This window comes from Dermacentor variabilis, chromosome 1, assembly GCF_050947875.1.
Source record: "Dermacentor variabilis isolate Ectoservices chromosome 1, ASM5094787v1, whole genome shotgun sequence".
Lineage (NCBI taxonomy): Eukaryota > Metazoa > Arthropoda > Arachnida > Ixodida > Ixodidae > Dermacentor > Dermacentor variabilis.
Genome location: NC_134568.1, coordinates 263,110,336 through 263,126,827, shown reverse-complemented (window position 1 = coordinate 263,126,827; position 16,492 = coordinate 263,110,336). Strand labels below are relative to the sequence as shown.

At 41.0% G+C, this 16,492-nt stretch overlaps 1 protein-coding gene across 3 annotated transcripts in view; it reads right to left on the bottom strand.

Annotated features, from left to right (window-relative positions):
* Positions 1–16,492, bottom strand: part of LOC142563751 (L-fucose kinase-like) — a 91,649-nt gene that overhangs the window by 12,859 nt on the left and 62,298 nt on the right. For 2 of the 3 annotated variants that reach the window (XM_075674358.1, XM_075674366.1), the window contains 6 exons: positions 9,860–10,024; positions 9,041–9,075; positions 8,854–8,954; positions 5,338–5,475; positions 5,184–5,278; positions 3,177–3,395 (listed from right to left, as the gene is read on the bottom strand). In XM_075674358.1, coding sequence (XP_075530473.1) covers positions 3,177–3,395; positions 5,184–5,278; positions 5,338–5,475; positions 8,854–8,954; positions 9,041–9,075; positions 9,860–10,024 — 753 coding nt within the window. The remainder of the gene's footprint in view (positions 1–3,176; positions 3,396–5,183; positions 5,279–5,337; positions 5,476–8,853; positions 8,955–9,040; positions 9,076–9,859; positions 10,025–16,492) is intronic. The other variant, XM_075674375.1, reaches the window with a different exon arrangement.

The following is a 16,492-nucleotide window of genomic DNA, read 5'->3' as shown; positions in this document are numbered from 1 at the left end:
ACAACATATAGTACTGTGATATAGTATAGGTCACAGTATATGTATTGTGATATATGGTGATGTACCGGGTGATCATGTTGAAGTTTTAGAGAACTTTTAAAACTTACCTGTAGCAGATAGCATTATTCCATTCCTTGAGATGGAATATTCAAAGAGGCAGACATGCACAAGAGATCGAAACACATATTCAACTAATTAACAAAAAGTCACTAATTAACTTCACAAATAGTTACTTTACAGTACATATCACAATTTAAGAAATGTAGCCAGTGAGTTTTCAAGGCATACCCACTTAGAATGCATTTTCAGGATGACACTAGTTTCAAAATATTAATTGGCAAAAATGTGCGACAAAATACATGAGTGTTCCAGTTACTTTTATGCTTCAATGCATAAAAGAGCATTTTGTTAAAAAAGTAAGTGGAACAACAGTGCGCTTTTTTCACTGTGAGTTTCATGGTGCATATCTCGAAACCTATGCCATCCTTAAAATTTGTTCTTAGTGGATATACTTGCACACCATGTACAATTAGTAAATTAAAATATGTGCCACAAATTAATAAATGAAGAAGTTAATTAGTGAATTTTTATCAATTAGTTGATTGTGTGTTTCTATTTCTCTTGCAAGTAATGTCCACCTCTGAATATTCCAGCTCAAGAAATAGAATTTTGCTGTCTGCCACATGTGATTTCTTAAAATTCTGTCAAACTTAAACATGATCACGTTGTATACTGTGATACATCAAATTATAGCCTAATCATTGGCATTTTGAATGGAAGATAGAAGCAGCAATTCCACAAAATGCTTCTGAGAATCTTTGTGAAACTACACCGCATGGCAAAAAGTGCACAATAAATTATTTGTGATATTACTGAAATGTATTCGGTAAAAAAAATCTATAATGCAGGTTCTGTGCCTTGACCATGTTTTTTCCAGTTCTGTAACACGGCTGTTGCACAGTGCGCTTTCAATCGTTATCTGAGCCTGATTGGGATTGAATTTCTCTAACACGACTGGCTTTCTTTCACGGCTTTTTAAAGAAGCCAATCATGACAGAGTAATTCAATCTCGATTGGGCTGAATCCTCAATGTGAAGTATAAATAATACAGTACAAACCTGTATCTCTGAAGGTATTTTTCTCATTTTGCATTTTTTAAAGCAATGTTTTGAGTTATCAAAAACTATACTTTCTACATTACATTAGACATACTTAGTTTTAGAGAGTTTTCTGGGATTAGATTTTATGAAGAATGCTACTGGGTGGACCCAGATTTTAAAGCTGTAACTTTCTTCCAATACAAAAATTGAAATGTTGAACACAAAGTGGAAGTGCAATTCTAGTAGTGCCACATACATACCTTTTCTTTTAATGAAGACTACCATAACATAAAGAAATGGTTCCACAGTTTGGCCTCAACATATTATTCTATAAAACACACAAAATCTAAAGATTCTTGTAATTTCAAAATGATAGTTTTTCTGGCTAACCACAATCACTCAAACCACTGAAGAGCCATAACTTCTTGAAACATTATAGAATAATAAAATTTGGCACCTAGCTTTATACTGCTGCTTTGAACATGCCTTTTCATCTTTATTGAAATTAAGGAAGTGGTTCAAAAGTTCACTTTTATGGGTAGCGTTCCCCCTGAAAGCAAAGCAGCTGTCACAGTGAAGAATCAGGCAACCAGACATAGTTTGCCAAGTTTTCACTGCTGCTATTGTTTAAACATTGTGCAGCTGGCTCAACCAAAGTGCAAGTTTTGCATTGTTTGATTCAGAAATAATGACACCAACTGGAAGCCAATTTCCACAGTACTGCATATTGAATCAGCACGAGACGTTTGACTAGTTATACTTAGCATTGTATACCTTCTGAAATACGAGACAGCACAGCAAGATGACATTCCACTCTCCTGTGAGAAGACGTACATGGGCCAAACCGGACGCTGCCTCAACATTCACCTCGGCAACCACTCAAACAACCTTCGCAAGAAACAAAGGAACCAACGCATCTCTCCATTGTAGCAATGTGGATGCACACCAGACACATGCATGTGCATACACATGCATTGTAATCGGAAGATACTGAAAAATGTATGTGTGCTTGATAGCTGAAGCACATGTGTTTCGCAACTGCAGAACTGCGAGGGACATTTAGAAAGTAAGTTTCGTCGTTTTTATGAAAGAGAAGATGGCACACCAGGTGAAACGAACAACCGCCATAAGAATCCATGCCTGTGGCTGGCTCAGCGACGGAAAGAGCATCAGCGGAGGAGGAATGACGCATGCGCAGAGTGCCGAAGAAGAGAGAGTAGCAGCAAACTGTCGGTGCCGCCCGAGGTTATTCAAGAACAAATCACGAAGGCAGACAGACATGTGCTGACAATGTGGTCGCCAGTGGAAGTGCGTGCTGTTATCCGGTATGAATGGGCACCTGTTCCCTGCACTGAAAGCCGCACTTTCGGGACGTCACTTTTAAAACAATGCTGAGGTGGAGCAGGCCGTACGACAATTCCTTGCATCGGAGGGCACTGAGTTTTTTACAGAGTGGTTTCTTCAAACTGATTGCATGCTACAACGAACGTCTCAACATTGGTGGTGACTATGTGGAAAAATGATGCAAGATGTATAGTTCATGATGCCATGGTGTATGTTTTTTTTTTTTTGGAATTAAGTTTCTATGGGAAAATAAATGACAAAGCTTACTTTCGGAACATGTGCTTGCAGCTGTGCTCGCTCTATATTGCCTTGCCGTAATAAAGTCACAGTTAGTCATTGCTTGTTTTGTCTTCTCCCTATCTATCTTCATCTTACTGCACTGTTTCACACTTCAGAAGCCTGCCTATTAAAGTTTTATTTTTCAGGTCTCCCTAGCATGCCAAATACTCACAAATCTCACCAAAAATATAAGTGCAGTTCAATTCATATGGTGCATGGCATTGCTTGCAGGATGACTTCAAAGTCATTGTTTGGCATCATGTTAAAAGGTTCAAATGGATTGACCTCTATGTCCCAGAAAGGAGAGAGTTAACTAAAAGAGAAATAATTATGCAGGGGTCCAAGACATAAAAGGGCATTGTCAGCCTCATCAAAGAAAAAAAGAAGTTATACCATGCTATATGCAATACTAAATTTTAGCAGGAACGACAGCTTCAGAAATAAAAAATATACCTGAAGCAAGTTTTTGGCCAGCCTGACTTTGCCAGTGTAGAGAAGAAGAAAATGATTGCTCAGCTGACGGCAGAGTTCAACTGAAAATGGCAGCACTTCAATATCCACACAAAGTGGTAAGTGAGGCTGGGAGGAGCCTTGCACAAGTCCACCAGTAACTCCCCCAACTTGATCTTGCCAGCCTCCTCCTGTTGTTAAGAGTTGTTCTACAAGCAGAACCTGTAACAGAAGCATCTGTGCAATACCTGGTCAAAAGTAACACACGAACACATCTATGTGCTTTTACTCATGCTTACATGGTTGCTGTCTATAGGTGCTAGAGGTGAAAATCCCGCAATGAACTATACTGTGTACCAATTACACCGCCAAGAGAAGTCAGGCTCTGTTTGTGCACAGTGAAAATGCTAGGAATAATAACCTGCTGCAGGGCAAAGGATGTACACCCATGAGCAAAAGTATACGGACCACGGGAGCACGTGCCAAACTGCATCGACGCGCCTTCTACCGACGCGGTGCCTGCTGTCGAGAGGGCCGCTAGAGAAGCGGTGCGCATGAGCGTCCCATCATATCTGCTGGCCTGACATGTAGCTTTGCCTGACGTCGCTGTGGTGCTCGTAGACTAAACGCCCACTGGGCGTCGTTTTCGCTGCTCCGTCACATCTGGGCCATTGTTTTACGCAGCGGCTGCGGCTGGGCTGGCACGCGCGTCCTCCGCGCTTCGCTTTTATTCTTTCTTTGGGGGAATTATCGCACGCTGCACTGCCTTCTCTGACGCCTTTAAATGACACGCACAAAGCGGCCTTCTGCGGCTTTGTGTTATCTCGAACTGTTCCAATGCTTGCTGCCACAAGTAGAAGGAAGGTTTTGCAATCGGTGTCCGCCGTCGCGTTAAGAAGAAGAACTGAGCTGCAGGGGCTATTATGCTCCACAAGCAGCAGGATGCTAAAAGGAGAAATTAGCGGCACCGTACTGCCTTTATTTCTTCAAACCCTTCAACAAGGCTTGAACAAGAAATGCACGCGAGGGTGCCACTACAGACAGCAGCGACAACGCTGACACATGCGCGAGAATATACAATCAGGTGCAGCTGTGCGGTGCACGCTGACGTGAAGTTCCAATTACGGTTGCCTCCTTGCGAATCGGGTCCAAGTTACGGACCTGAATCACTGGTCGGGATCTCCTCATGGCATCGCGTTACGAGTGGATACCACGGCACCTTCGAGGCGACATCGCCGTCTATGGAAAATTGACAGCGTAGTGAAACCATGCATACAGTTGTGAAAATTATAATCTACGAAAATAACAGCAACACGTTGGCTCGTCCTAAGTGCCCTCAAGACCGCAGTCTGTCGATGGTCACCCCGCGACGGCGGACACCGATTGCAAAACCTTCCTTCTACCTGCGGCAGCAAGCATTGGAACAGTTCGAGATAACACAAGACCGCAGAAGGCCACTTTGTACGCATCACTTAAAAGCGTCAGAGAAGGCAGTGCGGCGTGCGATAATTCCCCCAAAGAAAGAATGAAAGCGAAGCGCGGAGGACGCGCGTGCCAGCCCAGCCGCAGCCGCTGCGTAAAACAATGGCCCAGATGCGACGTAGCAGTGAAAACGACGCCCAGTGGACGTTTAATCTACGAGCACCACAGCGATGTCAGGCAAAGCTACATGTCAGGCCAGCAGATATGATGGGACGCGCATGCGCACCGTTGCTCTTGCGGGCCTCTCGACAGCAGGCACCGCGTCGGTAGACGGCGTGTCGATGCAGTTTGGCACGCACTCCCGTGGTCCGCATACTTTTGCTCACGGGTGTACAAAACCTTGTTGTAGAAATTCTAGTGAAATAAATATTTGCTTCTTGATCGTTCCTGAAGATACAAGTATACTCCTCCTTTGTGCAACAACAATGCAAATAGTGCAACAGCAACTATTTAAATATGGCAACTTTATTTGTGATACTGCAACATACAAAGCTGCAATAGCATTCGAAAAAATCAAGTTCTGCTTACACAGTGAATGACAGCCAGCTTGTCAAATGTCCGTCCAACTGCAGTCCACAGAGCTGACACAATAGCTGCAGCCAAGATGCTACTTGTTCCCAGGCCTGCAACATTTAAAGGCATCTCAAATCGTAGCTCTTGCCAAAAAAGGAGCAGGCCTTACCTGATCCTTGAGGCAAGTTGGACCAGCTCTGTAGCTCAATGCCACCTCCATGCAGTGCTAGAAGCTGCTGTGACAGCTCATGTTCATGGTCAATCTTGACAACACCAGATCCAATAAGACAGGCTTTAAGGAGAGCACCTGCAGTTACAAGGGAAGGGGTCACACATCAAGAAATGTCACATATTTTAGAAAAACCTCTTCTTTGAGCAAAGGTTATGGCCCATGTTACCAGTTTCTGAAGTTATATGTGCTGTTACATGCACAACCATAAAGTTACAGTAGATATCATCCACTGCTAAACTTGGATGGCAAAGATAGATGATTTATTTGCACTCCAAGAAGACATTTATAAATGAGGCCACTAAAACAAAAGTTGCTGTCTTGTTTTCAAAGCTTTGACCTTTCTTGTATGGTGACTGACCTAACCAATTAAAACAATTGTGTCAGATGACTGAACACAATCCTCATAAAATAGTATTTTGGCTACAACTTCATGGCCAAATAACTAGGTATTAACTAGTGGTGTGCGAATATGTGAAACTTCGAATATGAATCAGGCAGTCTGCTACTAGATTTGTATTAGGTTTGAGAATTAGCTATTCGAAGTTGTCGAATATTCATTCTGTACGAATACTATAAGGGACATCAACAGTTGCAGTCTAAAGAGAGAAGGACCAAGTGGAGACCCTTCCAAATTATTCTGATGCAGAAGAACCATAGCTGCACAGACAAACCCATTCCTGAGAGAATGAATGAAGGAGATCTATTCTATACAATCGTTTCCAGTCGTTAATAAGCAGGTCTCACCTTGTGGGGCCTACGCGTTCGCAGACACAACTGAGGCAAAGCAAGTTACTAGTTGACCCATCTCACCATGTTTGTATTCCTTAAAAACGGTATGCAGTGCTGCAGTATTACACTTGGCTTCTTAAATGAACACTGCACTATACAGGGTGCTTTTTTCTAGCTGCACCAAATTTTTATGATTAGAAAAATATAATTCACGGTAACTTTATGTTTACCATTTGAGTGTACGAATAGGTGGCCTCTAGATACAGAGCAATTTCCGCAATTATATGCCTAATTAGTGAAGTTAGGGTAATTAGCTTTCTAAGGATCAACAACAGGTGGCTACAGCAAATGAGTACTTTGGGGCCCGTCCTTGAGAGTACCTATCCCAACGGTCAAATTTTGAATAGCGGATTTCATGTGGGAGATACGCAAACAATTAGTTTCCCTTGGCAGGCTCCTTGAAACCGAAACTGGCTCGAAAAACAGCATCTGTGAGGTCAATGTCGCCGCCCCCCTTACTTTTGTCACGTCTCCAAGGTCACCGCCAGTCCGGCCTGCGAGCAGCTTGCGTTATCTCATTGCTATCTACGGCGTTGGCCTAGCACTTCAGTGCTGGCAGTTCGCTAAATTTACCTTGTCATTCTGTTGGGCGCCACATGTCCACTTCCACCGACGAAATGCCATTTCAGGGGCCAAAAGAAATGATGAAGTAAATTTGGTGGCCCGCCGGCATTGAAGCAATAGGCCAATGCTGCAGACAGCAAGGAGATAATGCAAGCTGCTCGCGGGGCTGGGCCGGTGGTGACCTCGGAGACATGACGAAAGGCGGGGGGGGGGGGGGGGGGGGCAGCGACATTGACCACACAGATGCTCTTTCTCCAGCCAGTTTTGGTTTCAAGGAGCCTGCCAAAGGAAACTAATCGTTCGCATAGCTCCCACATGAAATCCACTATTTAAAATTTAATCGTTGGGGTATGTAGTGTCGAGGACGGGCCCCAAAGTACTCAATTGCTGTAGCCACTTATTGTTGATAATTAACAAGTTAATTACGGTAACTTTGCTAATTAGGCACATAATTGCAGTAATTGCTCTGTATCTAGAGGCCACCTATTCGTACACTCAAATGGTAAACATAAAGTTACCGTGATTTATATTTTTCTAACTTTAAAGATTTGGTGCAGCTAAAGGAAAAACGCCCTGTATATACGCATCTTGCAGTGTGCTATTCCTGTTTCCTATAGTCACTGGTTATGGTACACCAGGTACAGCCACCTTTCCTCTGTTTTTCACTTACAAGCTTTTCAGTTGACCTGACGTCCAGTCGTCAATGGGGCCCCTAAACACTTTTCTAAGTAATCATAGAATGGCCTCACTAATAAAGGACATTGTCTCACGAACCTCATGGCGCAAAATTTTTTTTAAATACTTCAAGTACGAGTGGAGTTATCGCATCGATATGCAGCTTTCTCTTTCTTTTCATATCTGCTAGTGCGTTGGAAGCTACACAGGAGAGAAGGCCAGAGGGAAATGTTGAGCGCCTCGGCAGTGAAACGGTTTATCGCAGCACCCTGTAGCGGCTGCAGCAGACTATGCTGGCAGCTGCGGCAGACTACACTATGTAGCACATGCTGTTGTGTGTAGACGAACAGTGTAAAGACGAAAGGACTTTCCTATTTTTTTCTTTTAGATCACAGACATTTCTGTTTCATTTATTTAACTCAAAATTAGCAACTATGCATTACTGAGACTGCTCTTGTGATGATGAAATCAGCCAGTAGCATTGGTGGATTTAGCTGCTTGCGATGACGCTGCATGATGAAGTTGCAGCTATGTCCTAGATTGCTGCAGCCATGTCTTTCTGCGTGGGTCTCAGCACTATGATTTTCAGAGGACAACAGTCTCACTTGCTTTTCTCGTAGCCTTGGCGGAGAGGCCTTTAATTTTCTTACTGATGTAACTCATTGCTCCTCAGCAGGCTTGAAAGCACTAAATTTTTAACAAAGAGTGAAAAAAAAAAAAAGCTGCATTGCACTAATGTCAATTAGTTCTTGTGTGGGTAAGGCCAGTCTGGCCCAAAAATGAGGGAAGCCAAAGAGTAAGGTTTTCAAGCTCATTTCTCTTAGCACTTCAGTAAAGCAAACAGGACAAAATCAACCCGCTAAACAGCACTGACACTCATGTACAAAGACCAGGTTTCCTCTACTCCACTTTTCCATCAAATTATGCTCATGAGATTGTGCAGGTGTGATACTGAAACACTGGAGAGTGGAGCACATGGAGATGAAAGGATATCATGATTCAAAAACACACGGAAACTGATACAGGCAAGTCAATGAGGATGTAACTGGGCATTATGCCCCTTATGGAAAAGTAACAGACACCCCCTGCAGTTTGAACTACAGTTTAGTGGCAGTCAGCAAACTTGTTGATTTTTCTTTAGGACGTTATTCAGGCACAGGACTACATCAGAAGCAACAAAGAACAACTGTGCCACCAGGTGGCACACAAAGTTAAGGACTTGACAGAGGGTTCTGTTACTTTTGTGCCTAGGTGTACAGTTACAGCATCTAGGAGGCCAGTGAACCAAGGACAAAGGCATAATTCACCCAAGGGGCCATTTATATGTAACATGTGCTTTCCTAGCAACACTTTATATTGCAGAAAGCATTCCTACAGCTTAATAAAAAAACAACATGGTCATATTCATGCACATGGCATCCTTACCTCTAGCACCAGGCTGACTATAGTCAAGAAGGTCTTCCATAGTAAATATTTCAACCTTCTCTGGAACATTTTGGTGCAGCAGTGTGATGACAATGTGTGGTCTATTAGACAGGAAAATCACAATAGAGTGTATTAATTATGAAATCAGCTGGAAAAGAAACAGTATGTCTCATAAGGCACAACTTACTCATGTATTCTTCGTGCCTTGGCTCCAATGGGTTTCTGTCAACAAAAATATTTAGCAGATCTATGCGATCTCTTGGTACATATTCATTAGGATCAGTGTCGGCTGTTAATAGTGAGCCCATTAAGATCAAAGACATTAACTAGCTTACACTGCTGTCTTTACAAAGGTCACTGAAATCTGAAGAAATTTACATAAAGACTATCAGAAATTTTTGAGAAGATGACCGCCTGCTCTACCAAGGTTCATTGCAACTTAGGTAATTATAGCTTTAGTCCTTTCCCAGACACTAAATGACTAACCACTATCTATGAGACTACTCACTAGTTATCTACATAGTTTAATGGTGATACTTTTACTCTGCTTCCTGTGAGGATTTTTGGAAAATGATCTATGCACCGAGGCCCAAGTGAACAGCACTGAGGATACTAGACAAATCAAAGCGTGGAAAGTTCTTAACAGCTGGCAGTGTAAAATGGCCAGAAGGTTTTAATATGCACATGCAGTTTTAGACATTTCTGCTGCTACAGGCCACGAAGTACAGAAGAACTGGCAGTAATGAGAAAAAAATGAATTATATTAACCCAGCTTCCATGTCTCAAACGCATAACAAAATCATAACAGGAAGAAATTTTAACATATTTTCTAGCTGAAGACATGGCTACAAATTGGAGCCAACTCAAAATAGGTACTGTAAGTATTATTGATACAATGTAGCATTAAGAGGCAATGAATGCATAGCACTACCATGCTCAACTTCTAAAATGAGTGTAGCATTATAAATAAAATTAAACATGCAAATTAAAATGGTTAACAGCTCACCTGGCCATCAACAAGCACAGCAATATTAATTACCGAGCCCCCAAGCTCATAGCAGATAGGTGGTGTGTCTGTCCACCCACCAAACAAATCCATTCTTGCAGGGCACTCTGCTACAGCCCACTCTCCAAAAGGGGGTGGGCAAGGAGCTGCAGCTGTTATGGTATACTGCAACCAAGAACACCACATCGGTCGAACACATGCACACACACATGCACACAGCTGTGTGGCATGTGGTAAAATAAACCACTGTAAATCAATATGAAGGATTAGTTCAAAAGAATAAAAAACCCAGCAGACTCATGCAACCTTGCAGAATCATTTTGCAGAATCACTACTGAATTCTCACTGAAGTTTCTGCTCTGAACTTTTTCCGATGGCGGCCTTTCAATTTGATCCTAACCTCTGGTCTTGGTCTTGCCTACCTCTATGTCCCAGCCTGAAAGTTTCATTACCATGCTTAAGTTGACAGTTTCAAAACTTACTCCATACTTTCTGCAGTTCTTGTGCCCTTTTGTTTTTTATTTCTTCTGGCTCCCGTAATTACCCCACAACTTTGAAGCTGCACCAGCACATATATCAAGGTGCATACTCCATTCCCAATCATTTCCAACTTTACCCTCCGTGGAGGCATAGTGGCTATGGTGTCACGCTGCTAAGCATGAGGTCGAGGCATCAAATCTCGGCTGCAGCGGATGCATTTTGATGTGGGTGAAATACAAAAATGCCTGCGTCCTGTGCATTGGGGGCACGTTAAAGAACCTCAGGTGTTAAAAATTCATCTGGAGTCCCCTACTACGGCGTGCCTCATAATCAGATAGTGGTTTTGGCACATTAAACCCCAGAATTTAATTTAATTTTAAAAAATTTCAATGTTACCCGCCTCGTAATTCTCTGGCTTTAGTCGTACTCATACTTCTGCTGGGAACATACAATTGATGTGACTTTGGTGAATTTCTTCCAACTTCCTAGTTGCCCTACAAATTTTCAACTTTACTAGCATGTTCTTAAAGGTACACGCTCCTTATAAAGCCTCTATCTGACTTGCCCAGTAGTTGCTTTGTGGTACTTCTGTGAAATAAAACTTACAACGTAGCTCCAACAAGGAATTACTGAACCTTTGATAATTTCACATGACGAACCTAATCAACTAAGATCAACATACATAATTCCAACTATGTGTACACATCATCCGCCACAACTATGACCCCTATTCCTCCAACATGTGCACATGACTTTATCCAGCAGTCAATGGAGACACTGGGCCATAAGTGCCGACTACGTGATGGGAGGGGGAACCCCCCTTCCCCCCCCCTGGCGATACCAAAGCCTACCCTCCCCCACACACACACAGACCTAAAATGTCATTACCAGAGTTTTCTCACCCACATCATTTGAGATTTCTTTTTACTTGCCTCAACCTTCTTACTTAAAATTTTATTGTGGCTAATAGCTTACTGCATCATTCTTGGTGCAGACGTGCACGACTTTTAATTCATACTTTTGCTTTATTTCTGCAAATCATGACACTAGGAAGACAAGCACATTAGAAGCACTAGCGGCAGCTGCCTCATCCGTATTTTCTCACTTCAGCATTGTTTTAAATTTTTGCTTTAAACACCTTGCACATACACAATATATTTAAATATACACAAAGGACAAAGTTTATTATATTTTTGAAAGAGAACGAGGTAGTCAATTATAAATTATTTCTAAAGGTATGAATAGCCTATGCCTGGAGAATTCATATGTTGCTTCAAATTGCTTTGCGTGCTTTTTTGACCCTGAAAAAAACCTGCAGACTTCAGTGACCCCTTCAGCAAAGTCTTTTTTATCAACGGCGTGTAAAATGCACGTGAATGATATGCGTCTCAGTATCGCTTCTCATTCCAGTAAGCAATGCTAATGACTCGTAAGAAAAAAAGAACTCTTCTAATAATTTACAATGTGTATTAGGGATGGAAACATCCTCACTTGCATGCAGATGTCATAAATATATAAAGGGTTTTGAAGTAACATGACCCAGACTTTAAAAAAAAAAAAGAAGAGCAATCGTGTTACATGTACTCGAAGAAAATCTAGTGCATATTGTTTCCAGTACAGTGAAGTAGCTGCCAGTAATTTTTTCATTGCTGAGATTTAATTAGGTAATTGTATCATTAGAAATTATGAAAACCTGAGAAAAACCGGCAGCTTCCAGAAACAGCGGCGGAGGAGTTCATCTTTGAGTCCTAGCCTATGCACGCATGATCTAGCATTTATGGCCTCAAACCGTCATGCTAGCGTTGGCGACGTGCTCGCCCAGGTACCAATTTCCAAGTAATCAGTTTAGAGGATTCTAAAAGACTCGGCTTTTCACCTGTACCACGTTAACCTGTACCGATGCTTGGAAGATATGCACCTGCAGAATCGACTAGATTTCTCAAAATCAGTCCTCATAAAAGCTGATGAGTCATCAGACCTTTTGAGCAACATCATGTGCACAGATGAAGCCAATTTTTGCAGAAAGTGGATGGGGAAACGGCGCCACAGTAGCTCAATTGGTACAGCATTGCACATGTAATTCGAAGACATGGGATCGTTCCCCACCTGTGGCAAGTTGTTTTTTCATCCACTTTCATTTCCATTAATTTATCATTTCTTTATTTTCATTTATTAAGCACAAGTAATTTCCCCTATGCTGTCCTTGGTGTCAGTGTTTGTTGGCTTCTTATGATATAATTAATAAAAATCGGGCCCCTCGGTTAACCCCTTTTATTCGTGTCTGATAATTTGTAACATTTATTTGCAAATTGCCTACAGAATCTAGGAAAGAGACTGCATGTGATGAATAGGCTGTCAGTGTGATAATACAAAGGCATGTTTTCAACAGTCCTAAGGAATTTTTTTTTTAATTTATGAACCTTATGCAAGTTTTCATGGGTCGTCGTTGCCCAAACTAAAAGGCAATATTTAACTCTAGAATAAAACAACGTGTTGTAGATTAGTATCTTAATGTTAGATGGCAGTATCTGGTGATTACAGTAAATAATACCAAAAATTTGTGCTAGCTTGGTCAGCATAAGATTGATGAGGGCTTTCTATGACATGTTTTCTTGAAATACAATGCCTAAAGTCTTAAAGTAGGGCACAATTTCAATGTGCATTGATCTTAACAAAATATATTTATTAGTCAATATGCTCTGGTTGTTGGATAGAAATGCTAGCTTTAGTTTTACTAGTATTAATCTGAAGGCAAGTGCATTGTGTCCATTCATGCAAGTTTAAAGCAAGTTTCCTGCATCAATAAAATCATCAATTGATTTACCCATTAAGAACATACTGGTATCGTCTGCGTACATGATGAATTTGGTGCTTGCATCGACTTTGACAATATTGTTAATGGACATATTAAATAAACACGGGCCTAAAATACTCCACTTGTGGTACTCCTAAGGATACAGGAAGTGAGTCGGAAAGTGAATCATTAAGTGAGGCAGCTTTGTGCGATGTTTTAGGCAGTAACGTACGAGATGCAGGCTCGCCACATATACCATACCGGTCAAGTTTTCTTATCAATAGGTCTTGATTAATGTTGTCAAGAGCTTTTGACAGGTCCACAAATATACTGAGTACAATATTTCCATCTTTTAATTAGGAAAGTATGTGTTCTTTTTGAGAGAGCAACGTTTGCTGGGCACTGAGGCCTTTACAAAAGCCATATTGGCAGTTTGATAACAGGTTATGTTTATGCTCCAACTCAGTGGAACGTTTTAAAATAACATTTACAAATGTTTCTGAACAAACAGGTAGTAAAGAGATTAACCCATAGTTTCCCATGTCATTTTTATTGCCTTTCCTGAACAAAATTTTTGTATGTTCACTCTGCATACTTTGGCGGAATACAGCTTTACTCAAACAAAGATTAATAATATGAGCAATGCATGGGGCTATGAGATCAATTACATGCTTTACTGGGTTTATTTGAAGGCCGCAAATATCTTTAGCACTGCTATTTGTTATATTGTAAATAACATTAATTACCTCACTTTCATGCACAGGATATAAGAACAAAGAACTATTACTTATTGATATCAATTCAAGGTTATTAGTACATGTGGTTTTGCAGTCTATATTAACAAAGTGCTTGTTGAAAGCATCTGCCTTTCCCTTCAGTTCAATGCCATCTATTTCCAAGGCAGATATTTTTCCTGCAGGTACTTTACAATTTATAACAAGAAGGTTAATCTTTATCACATTGTTTCTGTAGACTCAGCAGCAGAAGTGAATGAATTAGCGAAGTATTCATGCCTAGCTTTTTTCAAATCCTTATTTAGTTGATTGCAAAGTTTTTTATATGACTCAAAAGTTACTTGGAGTAGGTTCTTATAAATTCGTTGTACAAGGCATTTTTATTTCAACTGCAACTCAGTGCTTACGAATGTTTATCCTTTTTATTAAACATTTAAATGAAAACTAAACATAAACTGACTTGAAGATACTAAAAGAATGATTGTAAGCTCCATTTGAAGTGCTCCTTAATGAATAGAAATATTGGTAAAGGATTGCTTAAGTCTAATGTAAAGACACTTGATTTTGTGGCTTCTAAGTTTATGTTGGTAATGAAGAAGTCAATAAAAGTGGATGAGTTTTGTGTTACTCTTGTAGGGAGATTATTTACATTCCAACAGGCATTTAAATTTAATATGATGTCTAATCGTAGTTTAGGCAGATAATTTTTTATCATGTTAATATTAATGACACCACAAAAAATTATTTTTAGTTTTGGTATCATTAACAAAGCTAAGAAATCTATCCAGGTATTCTAGAAAACTGTGGCAGAACGATTAAGCACAATACAGTGTTATTTAGTTGAATTGTTAGAATTTCATAATTCTGTACGATTGCAGAATACTGGTTTAATATTTCACAAGTGTAGGTTTGTCGTACTAAAATTCACACTCCACCACCATGACCAGTTCAACGATTGAGATAGAAAGTGCTGCAAAACGGCAAGTGAAATACGCTGTCATCAGTGCACCATAGCTCTGTTAGCATGATTGTATAAATGAATCTTTAGTTTCCTCGATGAGGAGAGCAAAATCAGTTTCTTTATTCTTAATAGACCGTATGTTAGCACGCAAACATGTGAATGATTCAACAAGGGAACTTCCTAAAAACCAGCGAAAAGTGTGCGGCAGCACACACTGTTCATCACTTGAGTAAGTCATCGTAAATGGTGACTATAACAGTTGCGTTTGTCGCTACCTTATCCAAGCTTTTCATGATTGCAAGCATTGGTAATAACTATCACTCGTTCACCGTCACACTTGCCAACTAGAACCCTCTTGTTGCTATGCCAAACGTACTTCAAATCATTAGCTTTGGCCCAGTTTTTTGCCTCAAACAGCAATGTTCGCGCTCTTTTTGTCAGGCTTTCCAGAAGGAAAATGTTGCTCTTTGCATTGCGTAGTTCTCTTCTGTTTTGCCACCATTTGTCTCTGATTGCTTACTTTGTAAAGCGACAGACTATGCCAGGTATCTTATCTTTCGTTGAAGGCAAGCGATGAACTGCTACTACGTCACTTTCGAGAAGCTGCAGTAAATTCATCCGTGCTCTTAATTTATTGGACTCATGCAACAAATTTTTGTTTTTCTGTCTGCTCAAGTCCATGATATTTAAGGTTTAGCTTAAGACTTCAACATTTCATGTTGTGAACTTCGGTCTCCAACTGTGTAATTTTAGAGTTTTGAGCTTGAGCCTCAATTTTTGCCACCCTACTTTCAAGTCCTTCCCTTCCTGCTAATTTCTTTCTGAATGATATCTTCCATGCTTTCTCAACAGTTTCTTTCAGTGGTATTAGGTACTCTAGCTTTTGTTGATTAATTTGAGCCACACCTGAATGTCGTGCTTAGCTGCATCATCGACTGATTTTTCAGGTAGATGTGCACGCTTTTCATGCGTGTACAGGCTAACCAACACCAAGCATTTCGATAATGTTCTTCCTTTATCTTAATTGTTGTGTCCGAGACTCCTGCACTCTTTCCTGTGTGATATTTGAGATGAGAGTCAGTGCATTCTATTGTTGAATCAGAGTTCATGAAACACATTGCAAATCAGACACTGCCTGAGCAAAGGCATAGTCACGTACCATATTTACTCGATTCTAAGCACCCCCTTTTTTTTCACGATCGCGATGCCCAAAGTGAGGGGGGGTGCTCAGATTTGAAAATCTAGAATAACCCCCCCCCCCCCCCTTTCTCTTTTCGCTGCGACATCACGACGAGACGGGTGCGAGAAATAACATTTTATTTTGCAAACATTCAAAAGAAAAATCAGTGCAGACAGTGAACCAACTGCTTGTGTAGGATTCTCAGTCACTATCACTGCCACTCGAGTTCGTCACACCGCTTGAACCGCTGCTCTCGGTATCCCACCCCAGCAGGTTGTCTTCCGTTCCGTCGAAGTTGTTTGTGATCGAGACTTCTTAAATCATTTGACCACAACGTCCACTTGGACCCTCTTCTACGCGTCCAAAATCCACTTTGCGATTGTTGATGGGGACGCTTTCTGCAGCTTTCCCGTCGGCGTCTTCTTCCGGTCAGGGTTTCGCATCCACTCTTCATACTCCTGTCGGAGATTGGCTTTGAAGGGCT